The sequence below is a fragment of the Diadema antillarum genome, unplaced genomic scaffold (assembly GCF_040938485.1).
Source record: "Diadema antillarum isolate AM-2024a unplaced genomic scaffold, OU_Dant_1.0 scf00000151, whole genome shotgun sequence".
NCBI classification, from domain to species: domain Eukaryota; kingdom Metazoa; phylum Echinodermata; class Echinoidea; order Diadematoida; family Diadematidae; genus Diadema; species Diadema antillarum.
The window spans coordinates 1-18453 of NW_027271040.1; the positions used below are offsets into that span (position 1 = coordinate 1).

The 18453-nt window shown below is 37.9% G+C and overlaps 1 protein-coding gene across 1 annotated transcript; it reads right to left on the minus strand.

Moving 5' to 3' along the window:
* Nucleotides 1-39: 39 nt before the first annotated feature.
* LOC139721809 (cilia- and flagella-associated protein 46-like) lies at nt 40-18147 on the minus strand (the record flags this gene model as incomplete). The annotated part of the gene is made up of 7 exons (XM_071633133.1): nt 17921-18147; nt 4799-4898; nt 4019-4117; nt 3157-3347; nt 1938-2034; nt 967-1098; nt 40-160 (listed from the first exon to the last, which is right to left on the minus strand). Coding segments are annotated over exons 1-7 (967 nt in total), but the record flags the coding sequence as incomplete, so codon positions are not given.
* Between the last annotated feature and the right edge of the window lie 306 nt (nt 18148-18453).

An 18453-nucleotide genomic window follows, 5' to 3' on the forward strand; every position in this document is an offset into this window, starting at 1 on the left:
CCTAGTGTGAGATTGAATGTCTGCAAGCTCTACACCAACCTTTGGGTTCCCTTTCACTCTCCAGGACCAGCATGAAGGCATCTGGGGACAGGGCCTGGCCAGCCTTGACCAGCAGTGACCGCTTCATCAGGACAGTCCCAGAGTCAGAGCTGGTCCTCGCCTGAAAGATGACATACCAAGCAAGTGACATGGATACTATTCTATTGTATGTCTTCATCATTTAAGGCCGCGCTTCTCAACCACGAAGCGCTCGCAGATGGGCTGCGATGTCTTCCAAAAATGGAACAAAAAAAAATTCATATTCTATATAACTGAGCCTTTAAAAAAAAAAAAAATACAGGAGCCAGAGTAGGTCTTTGGTTCAATAAAAAAAGCTCAGATTAAAAGGGACAATTCATGCTCAAAACTGTGACTAGTGACAGACTTTTGAAATGGAGAATATATAAACAGAATGACAAGTACAGTTCTTGCAGAGTAATATAGGAAGAATTCCTTTGAGATAACTTGTAAGTAAGTAGCGGCTTATCTTTCAAATAAGTAAAGAAATTTGTCAAAATTTGATGGCAGCACCAGTTTTACATTTCACATATTGCCACAATACATGACTAACTCAATTGCACATTTTTGCCACTATTTTTATGTAATTATCAAACCTGATTTGAACATTCATAAAGTTATTTTGCATAATTGCTCTGTTTATTTTGTTAACACATTCCATGTGATTGCTAAAATTCAACTTGTATAACATGGAACTAGAAATAATGATTATTATTTTTTTAAATACAAACATAGCAGGACCTTTTGTAAATTTTTCGGTCAAGTTTGCCAAAACTTTAAACCACCTTTGCATTCATTTCACAGCTTGCATCCAATGCACCGCCTGCACTGAGTCGTATTTTATACCACTGCCTGACATATTGATCAAAGCTGTCAAACACAAGTTTTATCCTCCAATGCAATGCGCACCTGTTCAATGATCATAGCTGCCTGGTCCTCCAGTCTCTCGGGGAGTTTGTAGAGCTCTGCCCTGAGGTCCAGCCGGTGAAGGGCCGTCTCCAGACGCTCGCGGTACTGACCCCCATCATCCAGGCTCAGGGCCTTGGAAGGAGAAAGGAACGAGATGGAGTCATGATGTAGGATCAGTAATAGCCACCACAATAATGGTTTTAGATAATACTAATGTTGCTCATTACCCTCAAGTAACATGAAATTCTGCAGATGCCAATTTATCTGAGCATCAGTGAAATTACTACCAGTAAGAAATGCTTTAATACTTGGGAGTGGAAATATGACACTTACATGTACAATAGCTACAGATAAGAAGTGCAGCCATATGAGCAGGACAACTCAAAGTGTTTCTGATGATGAATTGGCCTTCATAAAAACTGTCTATCACTGCATGGACATATTATCAATTCTCATTCCAAACCAGGCCCCACTTTCTCAGTTTTGACAACAACAACAACAAAAAAGCATGATTTGATTGTTTTGTATTTTCTTGTTTTACTTTTATGTTCAGAGTTTTTTTTAAGTAATATTTGATGCACATTTTTTTATGTCTTCGTGTTTCCATGAACACACTAAGATAGCATATGGAAGGACAGAGATACAGACACAAACACACAGACAGACAGACAGACAGACACAGACACGGAAGTATACACACACACACTGCCAGCAAACAGACAAACAGACAAGCAGACACACACTCAAACACAAACACAGACACATACAAACATTCACATGGGGACAAACATGGATACACATAATATACAACTGACAGACAAACAGACACACACAGAGACACACACACAGATACAGACACAGAGACAAATGGGTAGGCCCTACAGACATAGATACACAAATAATATACAAATGACAGACAAACAGACACGCAGACATATAAAAACAGAGCTCTTGCTACTCCTGGATCTCACCTTCCTGAGGTGTTCCATGGCCACCTGAATCTGCTCCACGTCCTCCTCACACTTGGCCAGCTCTGTGTGCAGCTGACATCGCAGCAGAATCAACAGGCTGCAGAGTGGCGGAGCAAAGGAACTCTAATAACCATCATAACATTTGGCACTCTCAGAAGCTAGCTGTCTGTTCTTTGAATTTATGGGGAAAACATCAATGATGACATTCTTTTTTTTTCACATAGTTTTTTTCCACTTCTCTCCCTTATCTTTATTATATTTCCAACCTTCTCCTTCCCCCTCACCTCCCTTCTTGCCGGTTCATCTATATCCTCCCACCGACATCCATTTCCAAACCCTTACTGGATCCTTACTCTATTCATCCTTATGACTATCCCATCTCTTAATCTCCAATCTCCATTAGTGCAACCTCAACTTCCAGCTCACCGCTGCCCTTCGACTGTCACTATGTGCTTTCCTTACACTCTCCCTATGTTGCTTTGCTCCTCTACTTTGCTCCCTCTAGCTTCTTCTTTTGCAAACCAACTGTCCTTTCGAGAACTACATGCACATGGTGTCCCGCAAACCTCCCTTCCTCATTGCTTTACATTGTCACCACTGATGCTGATGTAAATGTTTTAAACAAATGACATGGACTGGATATCTAGAGAATAGGTAAGCATGCTTTCTGTCTAATCTCACACAGAAATCCATAGCATGCAAACAGGCATTATAGGCCGCTCTCATCAGACACACCGACATATTGTATATCCATGCATCCTATCATACCTCATATTCATATGAGAGCATTCAGACACAACGTCATAATATATGTCAATTGTACGGCAGCATCAGATCTCAATCACTGTTACATTTGATGGGAAGCTCATGGATCACAGATGGAGTCTCCTCCTTGTGTAGTATGTACTTTGCATGTGGTTTGAGCATTGCACTTACACTTAGTGGTGCATTCATCAGTATAGTTCGCGCTTACCCATAACAAGCGCCGCAAATAAGCCCCGCCTACTTGTATGAAATTATTGATATGAGAGCATTAAGGCACAAATGTTCGTCGTATATCCATACGATGTATCAATGTAAGAGCAATCAGACAAAAAAAACATGCCATATTCATATGTCGTATATCCACACACGAACTCTCTGGTCTGAAAGAGGCGATTGTGTAGTCACATGATCTCTCAGCAAGGAACCAGAGCTAGTCTATACATTCAGCACCCACCTGTCAATGTTCTCCAGAGACTCGGCGACCAGAGTGAGGGGCTTGCGGACCTGGCTCCTCAGGTTGGTCTGCAGCAGGGGCAGGCAGAGGTTCCAGAGGGTCACACAGCCTGCCTGGATCACGTTGGGGTCGCCGTGGCGCACTGCGTTCATGACGGCTTCGCTCTGACGGTCTATGGCGTGCAGACGCACCTACGGTATACACCAGGAGCAAGGTACACACAGGAAACAACTATGAAAGGTATATATCCATATCGCCAGTTTGTGTACTTATTTATTTTCCATTTCCTGCTGCAAATGCATAATTGTTCCTTCTCTACTTTGCGACCATTATATTCGTACATGTCTGCTTCATGAAGCAATTATATTCGAAACTTTGATAACAATTTATCGATACCAGGTCTTCCAAATCTTGTAGTCAAAGACATGAACACCAATGTACCACTTCATCCCAGTAGTACAAGATGCCTGTATGTCAACAAAGATATGTCCTTAATAAGAGGATGGTATACATTGTAGTTCTCTTACAGCAGCATCTCAGGAAATTATGAACTTGCTGGATTTAGTGTAAAGGTACAGCTTTCTCAAACATTCAATGCTTTTTCTGTCCCTTGGATATCGATCCCTAAAATGGTTGCTAACTTCAATGTGACCCTTTAGATGAGCATCTAGTTAATGCCAAAGATGTCAAAAGAAGTAAAGGACCTGATTGGTACAATTGTAGTGTTACTTAGTAGTTTGCAGAGAACATTCAAACCGCTTCTGTTTGGAGGATCTTTTTGTTTTCAATGCAATAGCTTATATGAATATCTAGTGTGAGATGAAAACTCCGGCAGGTCCTTCCATGACTCAAGCTGCCTTACCTCCACCGTGTTCTTGCTGTAGACCTCTTGCTTGTCCAGAAGGTTTCTCACCATCAGTTCGCACTGCAGGAACTCCATCTCAAAAAATGTTCCCTTGTCCTGAAATCATTCAAATAGTTGACTTCTTTTCTTCTCTATCAAATGGCATTTATGGAAAAACCAACATTTAGCTGCAAGTATTTAAGTCTCTTCAAACAATACTGTTCATACCAAGAAAGCTGGCTTACAGAAAACTAAAAAAGGATTTAGGCTTTAGCACACCTGAGGCAAGCATAACCTAAACATTTTAGTTTTGTTCTGTGACAAAAACTTGCCACAAAAGAAAGCTTCGATGGATAATGATCCAACACTTTCCCCATACAGAACTAGCTAGTATAGTAGTCTACATAAATCAAATTAAGTTGATCAATCAATGCACAATCAGAATACAAAGCTTTTTTTTTTTATACAATTCGCAAAGATCAGTTCATCTACTCTACAATTTGTTAAATATCTGATCAATTTTCAAAGTGAATATTGTGCAAGAAGTCTTCTGCTCTCCAGGATACCAACACCTCTTCTTCATCACTTTTACATACAAATCTTGAGAAGTAGCATCCCACAGAATCAGCAAAGCAATGACTGGATTCAGATTGAAGGGGTTCCATCCATCATCAACTTTGATCTGAGGGCGATAAGGCAGTGCGGTGTGGGTGCAAATTGCGCTTAGAAGTTGTCTATACAACATGGTGTGTCAAACACGGCCAACGGCAGACAACACAGAAGACATGTCCACTGTACCTTGAGGGGGAAATTCTTCATCGCATCCAGCGTCCGAGCCAGGAGGTCTGGTAAGTTGTGCTCGGCACACAGTCGGGCCAGGTCCATCAGCAAGGGGGCCCTATACAAATGGCAGTTCAGAAGTCAGTGCGTGAATCATCTTTAAGTAGAACAACCATTCATTACTTGTGGTATATGGCCTCCATTCTGACATTACTCTTCAAATCCTGTTATTCCATTTTCGTGTTGATCAACTCCCTGGTGATGACGATTGATCTGACACGTCACTGATCTATCACCGGCAATGTTCATCTCTGCTTGGACTCAATCATTTTGTGGTTGTCATCTTATTGGTTACCGTACTTAAAAGAAGAAAAAACTGCTCTATTCTAGCAAAAAAGCTGAATTTTGTGGGTTTGGCAGCAAGTCCATCAAGTATTGATTAAGTCTGACAATACCTTCGGAATTCTTCGTGTTAAAAACCTCCGAGTTTCCATCGCCCAATATCTTAATCTAGGACAAAATCAGTCTTTACTTCTCACAAAGTGGAATTCATACAACTTGGCTGAGACTTTACATGAACCAATACAACATACCGGTATTTCATATTCTTTGCAAAATGTACATTTCAATATACTACAAAATATGTAATTGTATACAATATTATGTAGATATGGAACTGAAGACCATGGTGCTGAAGGCGCAATCCTATATGAACCTCAGTTTCTAACAAAGACATCATGTATCACTGCAGTCTGATCTAAGCTTGCTGCAGCTTCCTTCTTGGATAGATTTACTGTCAAAGCACAGATTTTAGCAGTACATTAATTTTTCGCGCATTTCGCGCTACTTTTGGCTAGCGCGAATTCTAAACCCACAAAAGTATCTTCAAAATTTTCTCTGCACATTTTGAATGGGTTGGCAATTGTGCAGCGCAAATTCAAGAACCCATGAATATGTTTTTAGAGCCTCTCAGTGTGAAAAATCAATTGTGAGAAAATAAGACAGTTACAGTAGTCTACTGCAGTTTAACTGTGACTGGAGAAGACTGCATCTCTGATACCTGACTTGTTCTCATTTCTCAGGCAGGGATGTTTCACTTTGCGAACAATAAACTGGCAGAGCGTTTTTGAGAGTGTGTAATGACACACAAAACACTAACTTCTGTGAGATGTGGCCATCACGATTATATTCTGAGCGTCACGTAACAGATCATACTTCAACACACATTGAACAGGTGAGCTGGATGTGAATGTGTGGCGAGTTTGAAACAATCTTCATGAAACTTTTGAGATTTGAAAACATTTCGAGAAAAAAAAAATCTTGGTTTCCGTGTTTCACAGCATTTTTTGCCAATGCGATGCAGTATGACGAAACATACCTTATTTGTACAGCAAGCAACATAAATTATTTGAACAAAATGAAAGAAGTCACACATGGTGCACATGGGTCGGCAAGTATACGGAGACAGTTTGAAACCAAAATCAAAAGACTCTTGCTCAGGTTGAAGCTGAACATCTCGTTGATGTCCATCATTTTCTCCAAGCCTCTCAATGAGAGCACACATATTGTAAATATATGGGAACAACTTACCTGTCAAATTAAACTTCACAGTTTTAATACACTCATACATTCACACCAGTATGAAATGAATACATACAAATTTTTAATTGTGCAACTTTTTTCCCCATTTCTTCTATTATATGATTCTAAATATCACAACCCATGGCCACAACTCACTAATAAATTTCATTTTATAACAATCTGGGACATCAATCCTTTTCTTTTTAAGCCACAAAAGTTAGGTAAGTCACTTCTTTGTTTCCAATGTGTTAGCACAATACCCTAGTGTCTATTCTTTGGTTTAATAGTCTGATTGACCAGGGAGGTGGACATCTTCCTTCCACCTCCCTGATCTGACCTCACCATTTAAAAGCATTTAAGAGACCATACCAAATCAATTATTTTATCATAACAATATATGACTTCATTGGTTGTGCATAACCTAAATCCCTGTCATGTTACAAGGGCAAGACTTCTTTTTTACTTGGATTTCATCTAAAAGGGTGAAAGATATAAACAGTGAATTGAAAGCATCAATGCATAATTTCAGTGTGTGCACAGACGTATATAGCAATGAGCTGGAAGCAACTGAGGCATTGAAGGGCTACCTGGGCAAACACTGTACTCCAGGCAAGCTCATAGAAGAATGCTCCATTGATGTGAATTGGGGACATTAACATCTTGATAAAGGGTAGAAAAGAAAGTGCACTGGAAACATCTGAAACAGTCATAAGATTCCAATGAGCAGAACAAACTGTGAGTAGGTACAACACTGCGTCTTTAGAGTCAGGATATGAGCTTGAGATAGAAGAGATTTAGAACCCAACTCCATCTCAGGTAGTGACCGGTACCTGGTCAGCGGGCCAGTTTGATGCCCCAAAACTGCCCATAATGGTCTCTCCTGTTTTCTCGAATTTCTTTCGCTCTCTCTGTTTCTATTCATGTCCTCTTTTTTTTTTCTTCTTCTTCTCTTGACCAAAAATCAGACCAGGTTACGAGGAATAGGTTGGGGAGGAGAGCAGATTGAATTACAGCCAGCCAGTGGCATGGACTGTCATGTCCGAATGGTCAAGCTTTGACCGCTTTGTCCTCTCTGCCAAGAAAAAGGTGAGTGACCATCAGTTCTTATCTCTATGATTCCATGCTACAAAAGACAAGATGTTATATTCCGTTCTTATAATAGACATATAAATCGAATATATAAAATAAACATGAATTATATTTTTTTAATATATATGCATAACTACATACTTATCATAATTATGATATTATTCATTTGCAGTGCTGTGTACTTATGCACATGGTATACTAAAGATACCACTGATATTGTGTATGCAAGTACACAAGAGACACAAAGAAACGCACCCGCACTCGCTCACTTCTATCTCTTCTTGAACAGATAAATGTCAGAATGTGTAAAGTGATAAAATACTGCGATGATCAATATGTTGAAAAGAAAAGAGACTTAAATAATGTAATTTACAGACCGCATGCGTTCAAGCAATCCAATGTGCAAGTACTTGATGTGTCGCGAAGTATTTTAAGAAGATCAACAATTTGGTTCAATGTGAATGTGAAATTTAAATTATCATGTTGTAATGTATATAGTAATAGCATATCCCAATAATAATCCTGATTACTTGATTACACGTGCTCTCATATTTGCATCATCATTAATCCTAAAGTTTATATAGTGCGTCACAAGAAATTAAGATAAGACTTACAAAAATATCGACCCATTCAAGCTTTCAGGAAAGTTCTATCGTCATTTCTCCACAAAGACAGATGTTCTCTACACAGAGACATAACTTCTTAGGGGTTCAAGCATAATTCATGAGAAAAATTATAAGTCATGCCTCAGGTATCATTCATGAAGAAAGAGAAACAACAAGACTTTCGTCCATTCTTATTTTGTTCTCTTTGACACACAGTAGGTGGATAGCTATCTCTTCGTACGAAATAAGTTGTTTTCAACATTTGATATAATTGTTTCAAGCTGAAAGGTAACAAATTAACTTTCAATAAAATTTTAAACAGTTTTCTAATAATTTTCAAAATGGCGTGAATGATGTTAAGAAGTTTACACTTTCTAGGCCCTGTCATCAGTATGGCTAACGAACAAACAAATAAAACTTTCTTTCTTACCGAACTGCCATGAATCATCAAAATCATAAATTGGAGAACGAACATGAATTACTCACAATTTAATTGAATATATAAATATGATTATATACATAGAATTATTTATTTATCTATTTACTTACTTATTCATTTATCTATATACAATATATTACATCATATTTTTTATCTCATATTCTACTTAACTGTCAACTGTTGCATAACAAACCAGAAAGGGAGGTTATTCTGTCTTTTGTCATTATCTTCTACACCTCTGAAAGAAGACTAATAACTCACCTGCACTTTTATTTTCAAGCCGGGTAACGACCGCAATGTTGGCACGACCTTCAGAGCGAAGTCACTATCAGAGTCAACGCACCTTGCAAATATTACCCCTATAGTTCACATTTAACAGTGATGGGGAATCAATACTTTCTTCGTAATAAATGTGTCTAGAGACGGAAAGCACGGGGGGGGGGGGGGAGAAACGCAAAGGACACATACGTCAGAGTTACATGATTCAAAAGGATTCCGGAAAACATGGAGGAAGGAGAACTAAGAAAACGAGAGAGAGAGATAGGTCGGTAGATGTTGCGAAAGTGATACATGAAAAATGAACACTGAAAGAAATGCGAAAATAAGACAAATTAATGACAACAACACATAATTTCAACATTTGAGATTCTTCCGTTTCTCTTATTTCATTCGTTTTTTAACTTTTTGGCCCGCAATATAAAATCTTTGCTACCCATTTCAGGATATTTGGAAGTTTACAGTAAGATATAAACATCGCTGGTTAGAGTACATAAAACATGAAAAATATCTGCACATTAATTGCCTTTCAATCTGCTATTAACAATCTAAGTAGTTTCGTATGTTTTAGACTTGACAAAACACATCAGAAATACCTTCATTTTGTCAAGGAGCCAATCATTTGAGATAAAAATCTTAAGGTTGAGATGGAATGAGAACAAACAGAGTTTAATGATACTTCCATTTATGGTTAATGGAGGAATTAATTATTTGTTCTGTTTTCTAGAGCCTTAATATGATAAAGCAAAATTATGAAATTTGCCATATTCCATGCATATTTCAGATCATTTGGTAAATAGGAACCAACACTTTAGAAGTAAATAACATAGAATTTGGGTTTGATTCGTCTCATTTTACCTGTTCCGAACCCCTTTTGGGGGCTGGCGTAATGCTTTCACTTTTTTGAAGAGCGCCCCCATTCGAGGGAGAGGTTTCCCCCTCCCGCTGTAAGTTCAATCCCCTACCTGTCGCCTCCAGATAATCATATTTGATATAATCTTTGCCAATATATCACGACCGCCGTGTATTGTCGATCGAGGGCTGTGAACTGCGGCGCAGGAGATACGTACATGCAAACTATACACTCTCTCATTGGTTACGCGGACAGTTTTACAGGAGTACGTGAGCCGGGAAAGAGGGTAGGGATGGGGGGGGGGGGGGGGGCAATGATGGGATGAGTTCAGGATGCGGGGTCTCCCTCTCTCTCTCGTGTTATGTCATCAGGATGTAAAGCTCCAAACACTTGTCTCGAGTCGACATCACTGCTCCTGCTTTCCCCATCATCCGCATGTGGGAAAGCGGAGAGGAAGCGGTGAATAGGTCACATGCATCACGGCGATAAGGCGACGTCTTGTATATTAATTGGGAATCATGTTTGAGCTGGTTTTGATCCGCTCTGCTCTTCTTTCTTACATTGCTCTACTGGCGCTGTTGCTGATGTTATTGTCGCTTGCGCTTCTCTTGTTTTGCTGCTGTAGTAGTTGTTGTTGATTCTTTCTTATATCGATGGTGTTGCTCCGCTTTTGTTGTTTCCTTCGTTTACTCTTGTTTTATACTGCCGCTGTTTGTTTATTTGTTTGTCTGTTTTCTGTTTTTTATCGTTTGCGGAACGGTGTTATCTTTTTTTTTTCACCTCATCGCTCTCGTTCATTTTGCGTCCATTCCGAATATGAAATTGAAATGGACATAGACCAACAAGCAATCTCTCATCCCCTCACATCAAAGAGAACTGATACTCTTGGACAAGAAAATTGTCTTGTTTTGATACAGTCATGCCATTAAGGTAAAGGTATACTGAATTGTACTCGTTAAAGTTCACATTTATGTATGTTTCTTCCTTTTTGGACTAAAATGCGCACATTTTCTTATCCAAATCAATACTGCGCACTTTACGTTTAATCTTGCTATGAAGAGCAACACTGACATCTGACTCATATGTTCATTATATTGATTTCCCTGTGACTAAAAGCAATATGTCACTTTACATCCTGCTTACTTAAATAATTCGTTTACATTTTTTTGTTTCCGTCGTGTTTTTAATCCTCCTCTGCTATGGGAAAGATATGACTCTACGTCAGCTTTGCAGCTTTTGATAAGATGCAAATTACTTGCGGTTAAAACACACACAAAACCAAACAAACAAACACGCAAACAAACAACAATTTACTGCTCCGAAAGCCATTTCTGTAGCCTGCCATACAATAAAACACATATTATATTGATTAAAATATTTGCTAAATGGACCAATGAAATAAAGATTTGTGGCAAAAATGTTCTTACACAACAATTCAAAATACCAATTCGGAAAAGGACACCAACCCAAAATCCTCATAAAGGTGTTTTTGGAAGAGCGGAAACACCAGAGCCACTTACCAAATATAACAAAAAAGGACAGAAAAAAAACCTTGGAGGAAAAATTAATAAATCGCAGACTTTGCGTGTTTATCTGGCTGGTTTGCGGGAAAAAGCACCTCGTAATGACGAGTGATTTATGCGCATTACCTCATCCTGCGACGCTCAACGGTAACACTAATCAAATTTTCGTCACTGACTTAATAACATCATCAACTAAATTAGCCGGGGCTTGATCGCTTCCACATACGCGCTTCCAACATCCAGAGACTGTCCCGGCATCGAAGAGTGCTAAGACTCGGGGATGAAAGTGAAAGAGGGGGGAGAGAGAGAAGGGGGGGGGGGGGAGAAATCTGGAATCTTATGATTAACACCTTGATACCCCCGGATTGTAATTAAAATGTTACATCAAGCAAGCGACCCAGGTTCTTTTGGTTTCTCATCCCCCCCCCCCTATAAAAGAAGAAGAAGAAAAAAAAGCCAACAACAATAACAGCGCCGCATATGAATATATAATCAAAGAAATCTGATCGGGGCAAACAGTACATATGGATATGGTATATGCAAGTGAGGGTGTGTATGTGTGGGGGAGTGTGAGCGGAGGGCATGGTAAAACCAGACGTTGTAATAACTATGCTGGAACTGATTCTGCTTTTTCATAATCCATAAGTTGTGCTATTTGGGGGGAATGTGCGCCACTATTTTTTCTTCTCCTTTGCTGATACGTCTATCAGGTGTTGGTGTTGAAATTTAGTGTGCTCAATGGTTGAGGAACTCATGTAATAAATCTGTGTTGGTTGTGGCGGTTGTTGCTTAGTGTGTATCATAAACAAGCGATTTCTTCCTTTTTTTTTAATAATCAAGCGTAATTGTTTCAAAGCAAATTCATCCTATTTCTAGTTTTTATCGTGGAGTGTTCTTATCTTTTGTCTCTCTATATCACTTTCTATACACACACATATGCATAAATGTATGTGTGTATATATGAATATTATACATATGTAATTTTATATATAATATAATATACATGTATATATATACGGTATATAATTATATACGATACATTAGCATATGTATGCATGAGGACACATGGGAATAGATATCATTATAAATGTATATGTTTATGAATATATGCAAATAAAATGTGTTATATATATATATATATATATATATATATATATATATATTGTATATTACCTATAATTATACATAGGGCCTATGTATATGAATATTATATACACATAAGCATTATAAACATACCAAGGTATTTTTTTGTAGCATGTCTTCTGTGTACTTGGGCAGGCCCTCAGATTTTCTTATCTGCATACTCTCACCTCCCCCTCTCTCTCTCTTTCTTTATTCTTGATAACCGCAACTATCATTTCCACATCTTTTTCAACATTTCGTACTCCACAACAATCTTCACTGTGTAGTCTGTTTACTGTCGGTCCACATTCTCAATTTCGCATCCCGTTTTATTATGCTCTGGCATGTTTTTTTTTTTTTTTTGGGGGGGGGGGAGGGAACAGCGAAATATCTCTCATCAAACATTCATTTCATACATGTGAAGTCCATCGGTCACATTCTGTGATGAGTTTACCTGTGTCGAGAGAAGTTTTGGGATATATATATATATATGTATATCCGAAAAAGGAGGAACAGTGAGAGGAATAATGATGTCAAAGCTACGCACCGATTTCTCCTTCCATTCTCATATCTCACAATATATCTCACAATATATAATATATATATATATATATATATATATATATATATATATATATATATATACATATATATATATATATATATTCCTTCCCATGAAATATTTTGCCAGACGTCGTACTTCATCCCGTATTTGAAACCTACCGTGTTTGCCAATCAAGGCAAGCCTTGTAGCCCCCCTGATGGACGTTGAGATGGTAAAGCTGGCTATAAAGGAGGCTCATCTGATTGGCGCCATGGTAAGTACAACACGGACTTCTCCGGGTACACATGTATGGTGATGAAGCAAACATCAATCTCATGAGCATAAAACATAACATCTGTACATTTACTGAACATCAGGGGTAACACCGTGAATATAATGCAGACAAAGTTTTGATAAGGTTGTATTCATGATAATGGTGACAGTAACTTTGATATTGCTTCATTATTTTGATAAGTGATATTGATATCGCTTATAATGCTGCAGACGTAAAATCCGTGTTGTTATTATTTTACTTTTTAGAGTCCTCTTATATCGTTGTCATCAGTAGTATCTATATCATGATATGTTTAAGCATGAAGCGTGCATTATGACCATGATGACAGTATAAGACATTACGTCCTGGATTGCTATGGATCACTATGGTGATTATGATACTCGATAGTACAGTTTCTAATCAATGATCAATGCTCTGCAAAATAATGTTGGATTGCTTTTTTTTCTCTGCTTTTCCTTCCCTTTCTTTGTTTTTGTTATTGTTATCAGAAGACAAACAGCAGTTGATATTTAAATATTCAATATCCACGACTGTCGAAAGGGGGCTTTAAATGCGTGAGCATTCAATGTTATTCTCCATCCCTTTCCATGCAACAAGGATGATGCAAGTCGAGATCGTTGAGTATGTCCTGTGCAATATGCATTTTATCATCATATTATTCTGTCATATGTCTCTGTCACGCTGGCCTTGCTATTCATCGAGAAATTACCGCTGATCACTGCAGTCCAGTGGATAAGGCTCCACGCACTTAAACGGGCGATCTTGTATTCGAATCCTCCCTGGGAGTACGTACATCTTTGAACATGACTTTTTATCTCCTTATATACCCCGCTTCTCCAAGGACAGTCGATGAGAAGGCAAATATATAGAGTGATAATTACAGGGCCCTTGCTGGAACGCTGGCCAAACACTAAAGAGACTATACCCCTGTTACATAGCATTAATCATGATCATGATGTGTCATGACAATGATTACTTTTATAATTATTACCTTTAATTATCGTTATTATTACTATTATTCTAATTGTCATTTCTACTATTTTTACCATCCATATCATAATTGTTATTGTTATTGTTATCATCATTACTATTATCAGTATTATTATTATTATTATCATCATCATCAGTGTTATTACTATTATTATTATCATTGTCGTTATCATTATCATTTCCACTATCATTCACATCGTGTTGGTCATACATTTTTATATAGGCCTACCTACATTATATTTCCTCCATTTAAAGCTGCAGTGTCTTTGTATTTTTAGTCAGCAAACAAAGATACAAAACTATGTTTCTTTCGAAGAAAAGGATATGTGTTTTGTATGTATTGATGAATCGTATCCAAGAGACGTCATTCTGATAACAGGTCATGTCAAAGTCATTGTTCCACTTGTTGTAGCGTAGAGTTGGTGATGTTTTTGCAACAAACTTCTGCCGCTTTCCGATTTAGCAATGAAATTTCAACTCTAGTAAGAAATCAAGTAAGTCAAATCCAAATCATTTTTAAGTAAAGAATATGTTATTCTCTCCTGAAGAGGCGTTGTAACCCTTTACCACTGAAATGTCCCTCACGATTGTGTAACAATTAACAGATCTAAGGAAGTGCATGCTTTATTCTCAACCTTTCGCTTTATGCTCAACCTTTCCAAATCGCGAGTAATCATTACATCTGCTTTTAACATCATCATTAAGAAGCATTCATCACTGACATCCTTGACATCGTTTTCATTATTCTCAAACCATTAAGAGTGAGCGCTATCTGTCAACTGTAACTACGATCTATAGCTGATAGCAACACACTAACTTTTATACACTCAAAGAACGAGATGGTCATATAAATGATTTCGTAGAGGATTTAAAAGTAAGAATCAGCGATCAACAACTTTATCATAATATCTATGTCGTCTTATAGGGCAATATACGGATGTGCCGAAGTAGCTCATAATTATTCATTTTCCACAATCGTCCTGATCGTATAGTTATCATTCATTTAGATAAGTTATAGGCCAATTCATATCACTTTAATTCATCTTTAATTCAACTTCATTTTCATTTCCATTGAATAAACGGGGAAAATTATATACAATGCATCATCAGAACATTATTTGTAATAATCTAAAAAACGTAAATTAACAAAATACATGTGATCACGAGTAACAACGTAAATTATTTTAAGGTATATACTGTACATATGCATAATGCATATAAGGGCGATTGAAGGGTGGGAATGGAAATAGAGGGTCCCACTAAAAAGCAAAGCTTGTACGGTATGGGACCCTCAGAAAATACATAAGAAAACGAATAATGACTTAATGAAACTACAAACAGATATATGAAACAAAATCAAAGAAACCAATGTCAATTGACATGAAACCAAACTAGGAAGGAAAGAAAAAACAAAAACTTGTATGCATGGATATCTATACAAATGCCCATTTTCCCGACCAACCCAGAAATGTTTTGTGTTTTCTTCCCATGCAAATCGTTATTAAAGGAAATCCGTTTGATTACGCTTGTGCGCCTAATAAGAAGTCAGCTTGGTTGAGATATATCAATAAACTTATTACGTTTTCAGGAACACTGCCGGTTACGAATTAAATATGTAATGATAATGAAATTGATAGTGGTGGTGATAACAATCTCTTGCTATTATAATTGTTGTTATAACTCTAACCATTATCCGCATTACTACACCAACATCACTATAAATACATCAATAATCACTATCGGTATTATCAGTAGGCATTCTTACATTATGAAAGTGATTGTACTGGACATAAAAGACGCCGAAAACGTGACACCATCATCTCTATTGTTTCTGACGTGACGCTGAGAGTGCATCTTCGAAAAATCAAACGGCGGCGCCTCGAGCGGTTCTCTCTTTCTGCGAATTAGCGGAGGCACACTTTGCAATGCTAAAGCCTATAATCTGACACTTAACTGATCCATCCCGAGAAATTAGAATCTTCGGATATTGATCTATATATCGCAGTCTTTACGAGAGGTGGCAGTCATCGCTAGAGGTGTCACCAACAATTGCAGAGACGACTGTCGAGGATGGAGGTATGTATTAATATGCTTTTCACATCTTACGGAGATTTGTCGGTTTGCTACTTTACCGGGTCACGTGACATAACGGTGCAGAAGAGATGCAAGATAAAGGGAAAAAAAAAGAAGAAAATGATGATTTAAGTGGTGATAATGATGACGATGATAGAGCGGTCCACATCTCTACAAAGTTATCTTTTGAATGGACCTCTCTTTTACAGTAATACAATGATTTGGAACAATATTTTCATATATGCATGTTTATATGTTTTGTATTTCATTGATTTGTTGTAATGTATAAAAATGTTATGTTGGAAATAGATTTAATAATAATAATGATTAACGTGATCATAACAAAAATATCAAATGCTCCATTCGATTAAATCTAAGTTATTGTTTTTCATATTTCTCAAACAGGAAAAATTAGTAACAATCTAATATAAAGCATTATGATATATTACAAAGGATCTGAAAGAATTGCGTTTCAATTCATTTCAGTTCAATATAATGCACTGCAGTTCAGTTCAATTCAACTCATTTAAATTCAAATCAGTTAAAATCATTTTTTTTAAATAAAACATGATATTAGAAAATAATCATTAGAAATGATCTTGAGTATACATTGGTCATGTTGGTTGACTGCAAGATGAAACTTAGAGGTAATCAACGAAATGATAGCATGTATACATAGTTTTGATGTTGATAATGAAATTCATAAGGTAATGAAAATAGTAATAGAAGAAGTAGAAGAATATAGCAGTAGCAGTATTTGTAGTAATTATTATAATTACGATACCAATAATACCAATCATCATTATCATTATCATCATCATCATCACCATCATCATCATCATCATCATCATCATCATCATCATCATGTCTTGTCTACCAAAGGTAACTTGTTTGCAGTGTACCAAGAAAACTTGGTGTTACCACTAACCTCAGCATCCCCTTGTACCCATTTCTGCATCTGGGGCCAACGAACAGGATGGTAAATAATTATAATACTTATATACTTGTATTACATTGTCCAAGAACGCTCGAACGTTGCACAATTCAAACTTACTACCTCATATTTGAAAACGAAGAGACTTATCCTCTCAGGTAAGATGTTCTCACTCTTCCCTTACCCCGGCTTCTGTAGATGCGATGAGATGCTTTGAAATATATATATCAAATTAATGAATCATTGGTTAATTTGATATATTGCGAGATATATCAAATTAATGAATCATGTCACGAAATAAAACGCAACCTTGCAAATATTCTTGTTAGATTCTTACGTGATTTGTCACCTCTCCGGATATGGAACATATTTCATTTGTAATGATATTGCCAATGATATTGGGAATTACTATCCGTCAATCATGTTAATTATTGTCAAGTAGGCCAATAACTCTGTGTATATGTGTAGGACAGGTCGAATAATAAACTTTCGACACGTTATACGCTGTTGATCTGTAATCTATTTATACCACGCTCCGTATCTACGAGTAGGATTGTGTTGTGCGCGTGTGTGCAGTGTGTGTGAGCGCGCACCTGCTTGCGTGTATGTGTGTAAGTGCGTGTGCCTTGCGTATGTGTGTTTACGTGCCAGTATACAAGCCTCATCCATTTTCCCCTTCCCCAAAAATATTCCAAGCCGGTGTATCTGTACTGACCTTTCCATAACCCATCGCGAGCGGGGCGGAAGATGATGAAATCCTGTCAGATTGTCACCCGCCTGTCTGCGTAAGAAGTCATCGTCGTACATTTCTCCCACGTGGGTGATCTGGCAAACGCATCCCCCGTTCCCCTCTCCGCAGGTGGAGGAATGATGCCGGGGGTAGCAACGGGTGTCATCCTAGCAACTTCAAGATGCGGCGTTGACGCAGCGCAAGGAGATGATGGGATTTCTCGTGACCGCACTTTTATATTTTCCAGAGCCGGGCAGTGCGTTCGCGCTCCTTGTTTACTGATACTTCTCTTCTGTTGCTGCTTTGTCGCCATCGTTGTTGTTGCTCCTGTTTTTAGTTTACCTGATGGTGAGGAAGCTCCGATCAATTTAGAATAAGCATGCGATGTCGTCGTTATTTGCAAATCAAATCAATGTCCTTGGTATTTCGCGACGTGCTTCTCCCCGCGTGCCAGACGCTCAAGTAGATTTTCCTTTGTTAAGTCATCTCCCGTCGCTGTTCTTATCCGTAACTCCAAATTATCGAACATGGGAATAGCACGTTGCCCCACATACCAGATACCGAGGGTGACAAAAGAGATTCGTAAGCATACAGGTAAAAAGACTGACAGATTGACCGA